The sequence below is a fragment of the Salmo salar genome, chromosome ssa04, assembly GCF_905237065.1.
Source record: "Salmo salar chromosome ssa04, Ssal_v3.1, whole genome shotgun sequence".
Classification (NCBI taxonomy): domain Eukaryota; kingdom Metazoa; phylum Chordata; class Actinopteri; order Salmoniformes; family Salmonidae; genus Salmo; species Salmo salar.
The window spans coordinates 18,906,760-18,920,992 of record NC_059445.1 but is presented as its reverse complement, the minus strand read 5'-3'; the positions used below and the strand labels follow the sequence as shown (position 1 = coordinate 18,920,992).

The window sequence follows — 14,233 nt, the reverse complement described above, 5'->3', positions numbered from 1 at the left end:
ATAAACAAATGAGGCACATTTGGGCAGTCTTGATACAAAATTTTGAACAGAATTACAATGGTTCAATGGATCAGTCTAAAACGTTGCTTATACACTGCCATCTAGTGGCCAAAATCTAAATTGCAACTGGGCTGGAATAATACATTATGGCCTTTCTCTTGTATTTCAAAGATGATGGTACAAAAAAATACAAAAGAACGGTTGTTTTTTCTTTGTATTATCTTTTACCAGATCTATTGTGTTGTATTCTCCTACATTCCTTTCACATTTACACAAACTTCAAAGTGTTTCCTTTAAAATGGTACCAAGAATATGCATATCCTTGCTTCAGGGCCTGAGTTACAGGCAGTTAGATTTGGGATTTTAGGTGAAAATTGAAAAAAGGGTCGGATCCTTAGGAGGTTTAAGAGTCTCCTATGCAGAGGCTGTCAGAAGGGGAGAAAGGTCGAGTATCTGTGAAGGTCCGATGGTGGTGAATACCGGTAGGCCTACACTGCAGCCTGAGTAGGCCCTATCACCAGCAGCAGGACCCAGAAATTATTAATGTGAAGAAAGTGGATTTTGTGTCTTTTATAGCGATGGGAGTAAACGGCACTGCACAAGTTGAAAAGAAGTCAAGAAAGATAAACATCATTTCTGCAAAGGAACGCTTTCTGGGATTAAACTATTTTATGAGGATCTCTATGGTGTAGTCTCATGCGGTCCCACCCTATCAGGCCCCAGAGCCTTTATTTTTTTCATGACTGAAGGGAATAGGAATGTCGTTTTTGGAAATGTTTTACATAATGTTATTTTCCCTTCACCATAATGGAATTCACATTTATTTAATTTTTTTCTCACTTCCGTCCAGTTGGTGGCGGCAACACACCATTTGCGTGTAGTTCGCCATAAAACCTCAGTGAAGAAAAAGTAAACGGAAGTAAGCGTTGAACAAGAACAATTTTCACGTTAGCGTTTTTGTTAGATTCATTAACACAATGAAACTCAAACTGTGACTCATTTAACTGCACAGCATCACATACTTGCCCCAGGTAGTCTTTAATTTGCGTTGGAGACAGGACTTGGTTGATAGATGTTATCTAGGTAACGCAACCTAGCTAGTAGCTGTTAACAATGGCTAACTGTATGGTTTTTCACACTCAAATAGCCTCCATCATGGAGGTACTAGCGAATGCAGCCGTGGCAGAGATCTGTAAACTCGTAGACGACGACTATGCAGTGTTTCGTTTAGAAATTTCTCAAAGCCAGAAAGAAAACAGGGGATTGCGGAGGAAACTACAGTTAATAGAATTGAAGGTGGCACGGGAGCGCGCAGAGAGGACAACGCGAGATCGCGTCCTCGCCAGTCGTCCCAGTAGTGTCAAGATCATTGACCGATACAGAGGAATGGCAAGAGGTACATTTAGCAGAAGGCCGAGCTGCGCGGCCTGTCTCCGCACTGCACATGTGTAACTTTAGAGAATTGGGTCATGGTCAGTTTTTGGATAGTAATAATTCCCCTGATTACTTAGCTATCTTATTCTAACCAGATTGCTGATTTACTGCATCATCTATTATTTACTCAATAAAAACAATGTGATGCATGGAACACAATCAAATAGTATATCAATAAATTATGAATATTGTTACCTTACATCCTTGCCAATTCTAGACAGTGTCAATAGTGTATAAAATACCGTTGAGCATTGACAGTAGCTAACCTAACCACTTCTGTAATTATGCAATAAGCCTGAGGTGATGTGGTAATATACCATGGCTCTAAGGGCTGTTCTTATGCACAATGCAACACGGAGTGCCTGGATACAGCCCTTAGCCATGGTATATTGGCCATATACCACAAACCCCAGAGGTGCCATATTGCTATTATAAACTGGTTACCAATGTAATTAGAGCAGTAAAAGTACATGTTTTGCCATACCTGTGGTATACGGTCTGATATGCCATGGCTGTCAGCCAATCAGCATTCAGGGCTCGAACCACCCAGTTTATAACCCCCAATAACTCTCTCAGGTGAAGGACATCTCACTGGAGGCCACAGGAACTTTGTGAAGCCAGCGGGACACAATACATGGAGAGATGACCAACCAATCACTGTTGATGAGGGGAGTGGAACCTCAACCCAGCATGTTATCGTGATAGAGGTTAGTCTAATAGTGTTGCATAAAAAATTACAGTTACTTTGTAAATCAAATGTTTTTTTTTTTTTCAGAAAGGCTCCCCTCAGCTATTCACTTGCCATAGAGGAGCTTGTGAGACTTCCCTACGACATTGTTATCCAATTCAACTCATGTACCGGTTATAAACTCCTTTCTCTTGTGTCAGTCTGCAGATGCAGAGGCTGCAGGTCATGGAGTCAAGCTGGAGACGTCTGAAGGAGAAGAGGACCCACGGCACAGCAAAGACATCCACACTGGAGCGGCTGGAGCGCCCCCTGTAGCCACAGAGGACCCCACCACCGCCCCAGCGCAGCCCAGGACCCAACGCAGCATCACGGAGGTCAGTGGAACGATGGAGGTTAGTGGAACGCCGAACGTCGTCCTCAAGTCAGAAACAGACATCGAGACTTTAACGGGGCTGGGTCGACTGGGCTGTCCGCCTGCTCCCTGCTCTGAGCATTTACTTTATGGTAACTCGAGCCTGAGGCCGGTTCTGTCCCATCAGGACCCAAGTGACTCGTTATATACTGTCAATGATCCATCCTGTTCATACACTACAGGGACAGAGATGATACCTGGTGACATGCCTGTGGGCTTAGAGTTACACACTGATCTGTCTAGAGGGGACTGGAACCGGTACAGTAGTAGTGTATACTCTGAAGGGTGCCTAAATAAGAAAAGGGAGGGTCTGGTCGTAGATGAGGTGACTGTGAAAGTGGAGGGTGACATTCCTCTGACATGGAATGCAGACGAGACTCAGTTAGGAGAAGGACACTCGCAGGGCAACACTATTGACTTCTTAGACTACAGGGAAAGCTTACAGACAAATCTAAATGTCGCAACCAACTCCCCTTTACATGCGTTCAGGGATCGCGACCCAGTGTCCACGTCAATGGCACCTTCCGATTCACACAGCCGCGTCCTTTTCGATCAGGTATTGAACTCAAACGACAGCGCTAGAGCCCAGGCTCAGGGAGGGAGAGCCACATCAGGCAATAGTAAAGAAAAACGGTTCCTCTGCATGTTTTGTAACAAAGGCTTCAGCTGCCTGCAGAAGGTGGAGGTCCACCAGAGGATCCACACAGGGGTAAAACCCTTCAGCTGTACCCAGTGTCACATGCGTTTCGCCCAAGCTGGCACACTGAAGAGGCACCAGAGGGTCCACACAGGGGAGAAACCCTTCAGCTGTACTCAGTGTCACATGCGCTTCGCCCAGGCTGGTGACCTGAAGAGGCATCAGAGGGTCCACACGGGAGAGAGGCCCTTCGCCTGTATGCACTGCAGGAAGAGGTTCTCAGAGAAGAGCTACCTCAGGATGCACCAACAGAAAAAACATTCCACTCTATAACATAGAAAGTAAAAATTCCACTCCATAGCGTCTGACTTTTAGGTCAAACCCTGCATTAAAGACAAAGATGAATTGTCATTGTTGTCAGCAGAAAAGATCCACAGATGAATTTGGAATAATGAGTGGAACAGATTTCAGTGTTGAATATTACTGGGTAGAATGTTGCATCCAGACACTGGGTGATATTTTAGTCATATATAAGCCTAAAAAGTTGGTTACATATTGTGTTTGTACTGTGTAGGCAATATGATGTTCACAAATGCCTATTTCATTGCTTCCATTCAACAACTGATTTTTTTTCTCCCCCCAAGACACTTGAATGAATGCAGTTTATCAAGTTAATGCAGATTTTTTTGTTGATGTTTGTGTGGTTTTCATATGGTGTATTTAACACTTGTTTATGTTTAATAAACACAAAATGTGACTTTTCATTCTAAGACTTTCATTGAGACTATCTTTAGTTAGCATGCATCTATATACACTTACTAAATATAGCTACACATACCCACACACTAACAAACACCTACTGTACACGTCAAAATAGTTTAGTTAGGTTTGTCTGATGACTTTTGACTTATCATAGCTAACTTTATTTTTACCCACAACATCATATTTATGTCCACCATGATGGGTTTAACAACAATGAAGTCATTCTGTAACTACAGTATAGGACTCAAACTTAGTGGGGATGGGTAAACACTCCATGTTGAAAGTGTGTTTATTATCTGTTTGTACGTACCTGAGGGAGTGTATGTCTGTGTAATCTGTATCATCTGTCTCTTCTAGGAGGAGGAGGGTCCAGAGGTGCTACTGGTGAAGGAGGAGGGCTGTGAGGAGGGTCTGGGGAACCCTGAGGGGACCATGGTCATGGAGGATAACCAGACTTCACCTCTTAAACCCACAGAGGAACCATCAGAGCAGCACAGGACCACACACAGTCTCACTGAGGTGAGTCCACTGTAAACTACTGTCTGAATGGTATTAGGTCAGGACCCGTATCCACAAAATGTGTCAGAGTAGGTTTGCTGATCTAGGAGCAATTTTGCCTTTTCTATCTGGAAAGGTCCTAGATTAGCACTTCTACTCTGAGACTAGGGGCCCAGGTCTTGATTAATTTTGTTGTAATTGTGGGACGATGCCTTTGAATTATTAGTTTAATTTGATTACTTGACACTCTTTAAAGTTACATGCTAGCTGTACCTGAAGACTTCCCGTCTTTGCGCTAAGCTAGTTTGCACTGGCTCGCAAGATTGCCTCGAACTTCCTGCATACTGGACGCAGAGACGTAAAAATTGTATCCACAATTTAATCTGACTCTGGGGAAGTAGATAATTGCCCAAATCATGAACTATCCCTTTAAAGAGTGTCAAGTAATCAAATCAACTAACATGTTTTCATAGTACTCATATCAGTCCTTAATTGCCCAATCAGAAGATGCTCCATAGCAGGGTGCTCATATCAGATTTCTTGATCCAAATGAAATGTATTTATATAGCCCTTCTTACATCAGCTGATATATCAAAGTGCTGTACAGAAACCCAGACTAAAACCCCAAACAGCAAGCAATGCAGGTGTAGAAGCACGGTGGCTAGGAAAAACTCCCTAGAAAGGCCAAAACCTAGGAAGAAACCTAGAGAGGAACCAGGCTATGATGGGTGGCCAGTCCTCTTCTGGCTGTGCCGGGTGGAGATTATAACAGAACATAGCCAAGATGTTCAAATGTTCATAAATGACCAGCATGGTCAAATAATAGTAATCACAGTGAACAGGTCAGGGTTCCATAGCCGCAGGCAGAACAGTTGAAACTGGAGCAGCAGCACGGCCAGGTGGACTGGGGACAATAAGGAGTCATCATGCCAGGTAGTCCTGAGGCATGGTGCTAGGGTTCAGGTCCTCTGAGAGAGAGAATGAAAGAAAGAGATAAGGATAAGACAGGAGAAATACTCCAGAAATACAGACTGACCCTAGCCCCCCGACACATAAACTACTGCAGCATAAATACTGGAGGCTGAGACAGGAGGGGTCAGGAGACACTGTGGCCCCATCCGATGATACCCCCGGACAGGGCCAAACAGGCAGGATATAACCCCAGCCACTTTGCCAAAGCACAGCCCCCACACCACTAGAGGGATACTTCAACCACCAAGTTACCATCCTGAGACAAGGCCGAGTATAGCCCACAAAGATCTCCGCCACGGCACAACCCAAGGGGGGGCACCAACCCAGATACCCTCCAACATCCTCTCACTCTGTATCTCTTACAGTCAGTAGACATGGAGGATGGGAAGCCTGATCTGTTGCTGGTCAAAGAGGAGACAATAGAAGATGGACCAGAGAGCATTGATTTGATGAGTGGACTAGCAAGGGAGCAAGGTAAGGGAGAAATACATATAGCCTACATACAGTAATAATCTTCAATGGGAATAGTGATGCACCTGGCTATTATTTTTGTATTAAACACATATGAAACAATATGATTACTTCATTTATTAAACAATATCAATACAATTTGTATAAAATACAAAAAATAAAATATGTACACTGAGTGTACAAAACATTAGGAATACCTGCTCTTTCCATGATCTAGACTGACCAGGTGAAAGCTATGATCCCTTATTGATGTCACCTGTTAAATCCACTTTAATCCGTGTAGACAAAGGGAGGAGGCAGGTTAAAGAAGGATTTTTAAGCCTTGCGACAATTGAGACATGGATTGTGTATGTGTGCCAATCAGAACGGGGTATGGTAGTAGGTGCCATGCGCACCGGTTTGAGTGTGTCAAGAACTGCAACGCTGCTGGGTTTTTCACGCTCAACGGTTTCCTGAGTGTATCAAGAATGGTCTACCACCCACAGGACATCCAGCCAACTTAACACAACTGTGGAAAGCATTGGCGTCAACATGGGCCAGCATCCCTGTGGAACGCTTTCAACACCTTGTAGAGTCCATGTCCCAACGAATTGTGACTGTTCTGAAGGGAAATGGGGGTGCCACTCTGTTAGGAAGGTGTTCCTAATGTTTTGTACACTCAGTGTATATCAACATAAGTCAGACATCACCAGGCAAATAACACACTAACAATCCATGTCTAAAAATCCATCCATGTGTCATGTTTGTTAAGTCAGGACAGTAACATTTTCCTGTAGGTGGTTGGCTGGAAGCTAACAGAGGAGACTGGGAAGCCATCTTGGATTCCCAGACCCAGACGGGTGCAGCCAAGGGCCCAGGGGACAACATCACTGAGCAGGCCAGGACGAGAGGTGACATAATGGAGGTCAGTGGATGGGACCGTGTCCTCAACTCTGGGCTGGGGAACAACACTGTTAACTACAATCAGAAACAAAAATTCGAACACAAATCAACATCCAAACTTATTCTCCATGACAACAGACTGGCTGAGACCAGGGCTAGGCATAGATTTTGTCTGTGAGTGTGGGGAGGTGACCATATGCAGCTGGAGAGAACAGACACAGACTTGACTAGCATTGATCCGTCCTGCTCCTATAGTTGTGATTCAGAGAGACTGATGGTGCCTCAGGTTAACCCCCTAACAGGTGCTGCCTTCAGCCTGTCTTCTATAGGATCTATCAACTGGAACATGGACCCTGTGACAACACAGACACTCCCTGGCCTTCGTCCTCCTCACACTCTCCTTATGTTAAACCAGACCTCAGACAATGCCAGTGCTTTAACACTAAATGGTTACACAAGCCCATTCACCAATGACAGTAGTAGAGATGGAATAAGTAAAAGTGGTGGAGCCAAAGAGAAGCGCTTCGCGTTTTCGTTCTGTGGGAAAGCCTTCAGTTTCCCCAAACAGGTGGAGATCCACCAGAGGATGCACACGGGGGAGAAATTGTTCAGCTGCCACCTGTGCCGGGCCAGTTTCTCAGATTCAATCCAACCTGAAGAGGGTCCACCTAGGGGAGAAATCATTCAGTTGCCCCCAGTGTGAGAAGAGGTTCTTCCACCAGCTGAAGATGCACCTGAAGGTTCACACGGGAGAGAGGCCATTCACCTGTCCGCACTGTGGGAAGAGGTTCTCAGAGAGGAGATACCTCAGGACACACCAGCAGAAAATGCACATGGCCCATGTATAGTGAAATGTAATGTAGTACTAGTTATACTGAACAAAAATATAAATGCATCATGCAACAATTGGGTGAGTTACAGTTTATATAAGGAAATCAGTTAATCGAAATGAATTCATCAGGCCCTAATCTATGGATGGGCCTGGGAGGGCATAGCCCCCCCCCCACTGGTGAGCCAGGCCAATCCTTTGGGGAGTTGGCCCAGCCAATCAGAATGAGTTTATCCCCTCAAAAGGGCTTTATTACAGACAGAAATACTCAGTTTCATCAGCTGTCTGGGTGGCTGGTCTCAGACGATCACGCAGGTGAAGGGTTACACGTGGTCTCTGGTTAAGGCCAGTTGGATACAGCCAAATTCTCTAAAACAACATTGGAAGCGGCTTATGGTAGAGAAAAGAACATTCAGTTCTCTGGCAACAGCTGTGGTGGACATTCCTGCACTCAGCATGCCAATTGTACGCTCCCTCAAAACTTGAGATATCTGTGGCTTTGTGTTGAGACAAAACTGCACATTTTAGAGTGGTCTTTATTGTCCCCAGCAAAAGGTGCACCTGTGTAATGATCATGCTGTTTAATCAGCTTCTTGATATGCCACACCTATCAGGTGGATGGATTATCTTGGCAAAGGAGGAATGCTCACTGACAGGGATATAGACAAATTTGTGCACAACATTTAAGAAGAATTTGCTTTTTGTGCATATGGAACATTTCTGGGATCTTTTATTTCAGCTCATGAAACATGGGACCAACACTTTACATGTTGCGCTTATATTTTTGTTCAGTATAGTTTGTTGGTAGTTAATTCTGGGTTTTTTGGATGTCGTAGGGAACTGGATGAGGTGAACTGAGGAAAGAATTAGAATGATAAGGTGATGGTTGGTGTGATGGTATCTGTAAAAATGCTTCACTGATGAAGTGACAGCTATGTCCCTTTAGATTGATGCTGGTGTTTTATAGTGAGATAAAGATAGTGCCTTAGTTCATGTTTACTTGACATGAAGTAGTGAAGATGTATGTAATGTTGAACTTTTCCAAAGTATTAAAAAAAATGATTTATGAAGTAGTGAAGCTGTGTGTAAGTCCCGTATGTGAGTGTATGACAGTTTTGTTGAAATTAAAGACTAAATCGACTGTGTGCTGACTGATTTGTAAAATAAAAAAAAGTTTCCCTCATCTCAGTCGAACCAAAACATTATACTTTATTCTTGAATCAACACATACAGTGCATTCAGAAAGTATTCTGACTTTTTCAACATTTTGTTATGTTACAGCCTTATTCTAAAATTGATTAAGTCGTTTTTTCCCTTATCAATCTACACACAATACCCCTAGTCACATTTATAGAAAATATATTCAAAAAATTACCATATTTACATAAATATTCAGACCCTTTGCTATTAGAGTCGAAATTGAGCTCAGGTGCATCCTGTTTCCATTGATCATCCTTGAGCTGTTTCTACAACTTGATTGGAGTCCACATGTGGTAAATTCAATTGATTGGACATGATTTGGAAAGGCACACACCTGTCTATATAAGGTCCCACAGTTGACGGTGCATGTCAGCACAAGAACCAAGCCATGAGGTCGAAGGAATTGTCCGTGGCGCTCCGAGACAAGAGTGTCAAGGCACAGATCTGGGGAAGGTTACCAAAAAATGTCTGCAGCATTGAAAGTCCCCAAGAACACAGTGGCCTCTATTATTCTTAAATGGAAGAAGTTTGGAACCACCAAGACTCTTCCTAGAGCTGGCCGTCTGGCCAAACTGAGAAATCGGGGGAGAAGGGCCTTGGTCAGGGAGGTGACCAAGAACCAATAGTCACTCTGAGAGAGCTCCAGAGTTCCTCTATGGAGATGGGAGAACCTTCCAGAAGGACAGTCATCTCTGCAGCACTCCACCAATCAGGCCGTTATAGTAGAGTGGCCAGACGGAAGCCACTCCTCATTAAAAGGCACATGACAGCCCGCTTGGCGTTTGCCAAAAGGCACCTAAAGGACTCTCAGACAATGAGAAACAAGATTCTCTGGTCTGATGAAACTAAGATTGAACTCTTTGGCCTGGAAGCCAAGTGTCATGTCTTGCGGAAAATCTGCCACCATCCCTACGGTGAAGCATGGTGGTGGCAACATCATGCTGTGGGGATGTTTTTCAGTGGCAGGGACTGGGAGAGTAGTCAGGATCAAGGGAAAGACGAACGGAGCAAAGTACAGAGAGATCCTTGATGAAAACCTGCTCCAGAGCGCTCAGGACCTCAGACTGGGGCGAAGGTTCACCTTCCAACAGGACAATGACCATAAGCACACAGCCAAGACAACGCAGGAGTGGCTTCGTTCACACGTACGCCTGCCCCACCTGTCAGAAGCACTTCGCTCATGCGAACTATGTGAAGAGGCACCAGCCTGTTTACACCAAGGACAAGCCCTTCGAGTGCAAACTATGTTACAAGAGCTTCTCCTTCCTGACTAGTCTCTGAATGTCCTTGAGTGACCCAGCCAGAGCCTGTACTTGATCCAGATTGAACATCTAGGGAGAGACCTGAGAATAGCTGTGCAGCGACGCTCCCCATCCAGTCTGACAGTGTGAGATGATCTGCATAGAAGAATGGGAGAAACCCCCAAATATAGGTGTGCCAAGCTTGAAGTGTCAAGAAGACTTGAGGCTGTAATCTCTGCCAAAGGTGCTTCAACAAAGTACTGAGTAAAGGGTAAATGTGATAATTCAGTTATGTTTTTTATAACTGTTTTTGCTTTGTCATTATGGGGTATGTGTGTAGATTGATGAGGAAGAAAAAAAAAAACGTAATACATTCCAGAATGTAACAAAATGTGGAAAAAGTTGAGGGGCCTGAATACTTTCCGAAAAAACTCCAATGTCTCCATATTGTAAGCTACTTGAATCAGTGTTAGAGATGGCTTGACTGTGGTTAACATTTTATAATGTCATGTAATGTTTCTGTCTGTACAGCGAAGAGTTTCTTATATAAACCTTATATATACATATGCTTTTCTGTACAATCTTTATTTGCAGTCTGCAGTCCATGAAGACCTGCTGATATCCGGTGTTGCTGGTGGGAGAGACTGGACCTCTGAAGCTGCTGGTCACAAATCCTGGTCCCGGATCAGGTCCCTGGATCAGGAGCCATCACTCTTCCTTTCCGAGTCAGAACCAGGACCCAACCACGGGGGACAGAGACTCCATCACAACCACTACATAGAAAACAACCAGTGGACAGGAGGACTGAACAACGTCAGTCCTGGTGGTCATCAGAGAGACAGAGGCTCCAGTCAGGGATGCAGTCTGCAGCCCAGACCCTTCTCTTCACAGTCTCAGTGCAGGGATGGAGCAGGGCCTGGGGCTGATAGAGATAGACCCTCATGTTCCTATGATACAAACACCACAGTATCCATGATGAACAGAGCAGGTCACCCTGGGCTTCATCCTTTACTGAGAGTGGTGGGAGACCCCCCTGGTGGGAGTCTAACAGGAACTCTGTCTTCCCCTTCAGGATCTCGCCTAATGCCTGATGACTGGGTTCATAGAAAGCCTGGAACTGGGTCTAGCCTTCCTCAGTTACCTCATGGTTACCCCACGAATATAGACAGGGTCAGGATGGGCGTTCACCACGAGCAGTACCTAGCCTGTAGCACAGCAGACAATCCCAACAACACCCAAACAATGGCTAGAGGTCAAGGAGGGAGCACAAAGACTAACCACCTGAGGGTAGTGGCTCCTGCTTCTACCTCCTCTGGTGTCATAGGGTCACAATGTGGGAGACCGAGCGTTAGGACGGACGCCGGCAAGACGTACGCCTGCCCCACCTGTCAGAAGCGCTTCGCTCATGCGAACTATGTGAAGAGGCATCAGGCCGTTCACACCAAGGACAAGCCCTTCAAGTGCAAACTGTGTTACAAGAGCTTCTCCTTCCTGACTAGCCTTATCAGACATAGGAGTGTCCACAATGGGGAGAAATCTTAGCAGCGTGGCTTGAGATGTAGGCAGGGATGTCTGGGAACTATTCTTTAGTTGAATTATTATAGTTATCATGTCTAGTGTCTTGGGGTGAGAGGATAATTAACCACATACCCCTCATTAACCCTTTGTTAACTTGCTATTTGAAATTGGATTGCAAATACCTATTTTTATGAGAGTTGCTAACACACTGTTATTTCTAAACAAGTCTTCTCTCAGCTTTAAAGACAGTGATCATTGGCGATTTGAAGTGTATTATAATAAGCAGTATCTTATTTCAAAGAACAGAGCGAGTACCTTTTTCATTGAACCACACCCATTGTGTAAATGGAAGTGAACAGTGACCAAGAACTATTTCCACGTTAGCATTTTTATTGTTATTTAGACTTTTATAAACACCCTGGAACTCAAAATATGACTCATTTAACTGCACAGCATCACATACTTTCCCCAGTTAGTGTTTAATGCGTTCAAGTAACTCAGAGTTCACCAGGTCACCCACCTCTCGTGCATATTTTTGTTCCGGCACCTCCCGATTTACAAATTAAGCACTGATTACATGATTAAACAACCAAAGTTATTCTAAAACATTGCCAGATTTTTTTTGCGTCTTGTTTTCATTCTATTGTAAGGCCTACATGAAATGTACAAAACGTGTTTGTATGTAATAATTCTTGAAAACATATCGCCATTTTTTTTTAAATAAACTCCAATGGCTCCATATTGTTAGGTACTTGAATCACACTGTTAGACATGGGCTTGACTGTGATTAACATGTTATAATATGATGTAATGTTTCTGTGTGTACAGCGTTTCATTTTTTTCAGGTAGCCTAGCGGTTAAGAGCGTTGGGCCAGTAACCGAAAGGTCGCTGGTTTGAATACCCGAGCATGACTAGGTGGAAAAACCTGTTGATGTGCCCATGAGCAAGGCACTTAACCCTAGTTGCTTCTGTATGACGTTCTGAATCAGAACGTCTGCTAAATGACTAAAATGCAAATGTAATAAACCTTGATGCTTTTTTGCACAATCTTTGTTTGCAGTCTGCAGCCCATGAAGACCTGCTGATATCCAGTGTTACTGGTGAGAGAGAGTGGACCTCTGAGATGGCTGGTCACAAAGACTTGCCCCGGTTCACGACCATGGATCAGGAGCCATCACTCTTCCTTCCCGAGTCGGAACCAGGACCCAACCACACAGAGCACATCTGGCGGGGAGTGAGCCGGCAACCGGAGGGTTGCTGGCATCAATATCTCAGGTGCCACCTACCACTGATGTTCCCTTGAACAAGGAACTTAACCCCCTAAACTGCTCATTGGACGGTGCACTGCAGCTGCTCTCTGCTCCAGCCTCTACAACCTAATGTGTGTTTGTATGTATGTGTGTAAATCAGGGGGTTGGATAAAAGCAGAAGAAACATTTCCATCACACAATCCCAATAACAATGGCTAGAGTTCGAGGGAGCTCAAAGACTGGCTCCTGCTTCTACCACATCATAACGTGGGAGGCCAAGTATTAGGACAGACCAGCCATACGTGTGGGAAGCGCTTCTCTGAGGCTAAGTATGTGAAGAGGCCGTTCACACCAAGGAAAGGCCCTTCAAGTGCAAACTAAACTCAGCAAAAAAAGAAACGTCCCCTTTTCAGGACCATGTCTTTCAAAGATAATTTGTAAAAATCCAAATAACTTCACAGATCTTCATTGTAAAGGATTTAAACACTGTTTTCCATGCTTGTTCAATGAACCATAAACAATTAATGAACATGCATCTGTGGAACAGTCGATAAAACACTAAGGTAATTCAGGTCACAGTTATGAAATTGCGTGAACGTGTCTTAGGCATGCTGCAAGGAGGCATGAGGACTGCAGATGCGGCCAGGGCAATACATTGCAATGTCCGTACTGTGAGATGCTTAAGACAGCGCTACAGGGAGACAGGACGGACAGCTGATCATCCTCGCAGTGGCAGACCACTTGTAACACACCTACCAGATCGGCTAAATGCCTTTTATGCTCGCGTCGAGTCTAGCAACACTGAAGCATGCATGCACCAGCTGTTCCGGACGACTGTGTGATCACACTCTCTGTAGCCGATGTGAGCAAGACCTTTAAACAGGTCAATATTCACAAAGCCGCGGGCCAGACAGATTACCAGGACGTGTACTCAAAGCATGCACGGACCAACTGGCAAGTGTCTACACTGACATTTTCAACCTCTGCCTGACCAAGTCTGTAATACCTACATGTTTCAAAGAGACCACCATAGTCCCTGTGCCCAAGAAAGTAAAGGTAACCCGTAGCACTCACGTCGGTAGCCATGAAGTGCTTTGAAAGTCTGGTCATGGCTCACATCAACACCATCATCCCGGAAACCCTAGACCCACTCCAATTCGCATACCGCCCCAACAGATCCACAGATGATGCAATCGCACTCCACACTGCCCTTTTCTACCTGGACAAAAGGAACACCTATGTGAGAATACTGTTCATTGACTACAGCTCAGCATTCAACACCAAAGTCCCACAAAGCTCATCACTAAGCTAAGGACCCTGGGACTAAACACCTCCCTCTGCAACTGGATCCTGGATTTCCTGACGGGCCACCCCCCAGGTGATAAGGGTAGGCAGCAACACATCTGCAATCCTCAACACTAGGGCCCCTCAGGGGTGT

At 44.7% G+C, this 14,233-nt stretch overlaps 1 protein-coding gene across 2 annotated transcripts; it reads left to right on the top strand.

The window, feature by feature from the left end:
- Positions 1-896: 896 nt before the first annotated feature.
- On the top strand, positions 897-12,283 carry LOC106602414 (uncharacterized). 2 transcript variants are annotated; one of them, XM_045717530.1, is made up of 7 exons: positions 897-1,396; positions 2,011-2,141; positions 2,323-2,496; positions 4,291-4,452; positions 5,769-5,877; positions 6,651-6,778; positions 10,621-12,283. In XM_045717530.1, the coding sequence occupies exons 1-7, from the start codon at positions 1,114-1,116 to the stop codon at positions 11,566-11,568; spliced, it is 1,935 nt and encodes a 644-aa protein (XP_045573486.1). In that variant the 5' UTR covers positions 897-1,113; the 3' UTR covers positions 11,569-12,283. The 2 variants fall into 2 exon arrangements, with proteins under 2 accessions (XP_045573486.1, XP_045573485.1); XM_045717529.1 differs by having other exon boundaries at positions 2,323-2,514.
- Positions 12,284-14,233: the final 1,950 nt, after the last annotated feature.

Coding starts and splice junctions, on each gene's coding strand:
- LOC106602414 (XM_045717529.1), top strand. CDS start 1,114: ATGGCTAACTGTATGGTTTTTCACACTCAAATAGCCTCCATCATGGAG. Junction 5,878..6,650: donor TGGACTAGCAAGGGAGCAAG/GTAAGGGAGAAA, acceptor ATTTTCCTGTAG/GTGGTTGGCTGGAAGCTAAC. Junction 6,779..10,620: donor CGAGAGGTGACATAATGGAG/GTCAGTGGATGG, acceptor CTTTATTTGCAG/TCTGCAGTCCATGAAGACCT.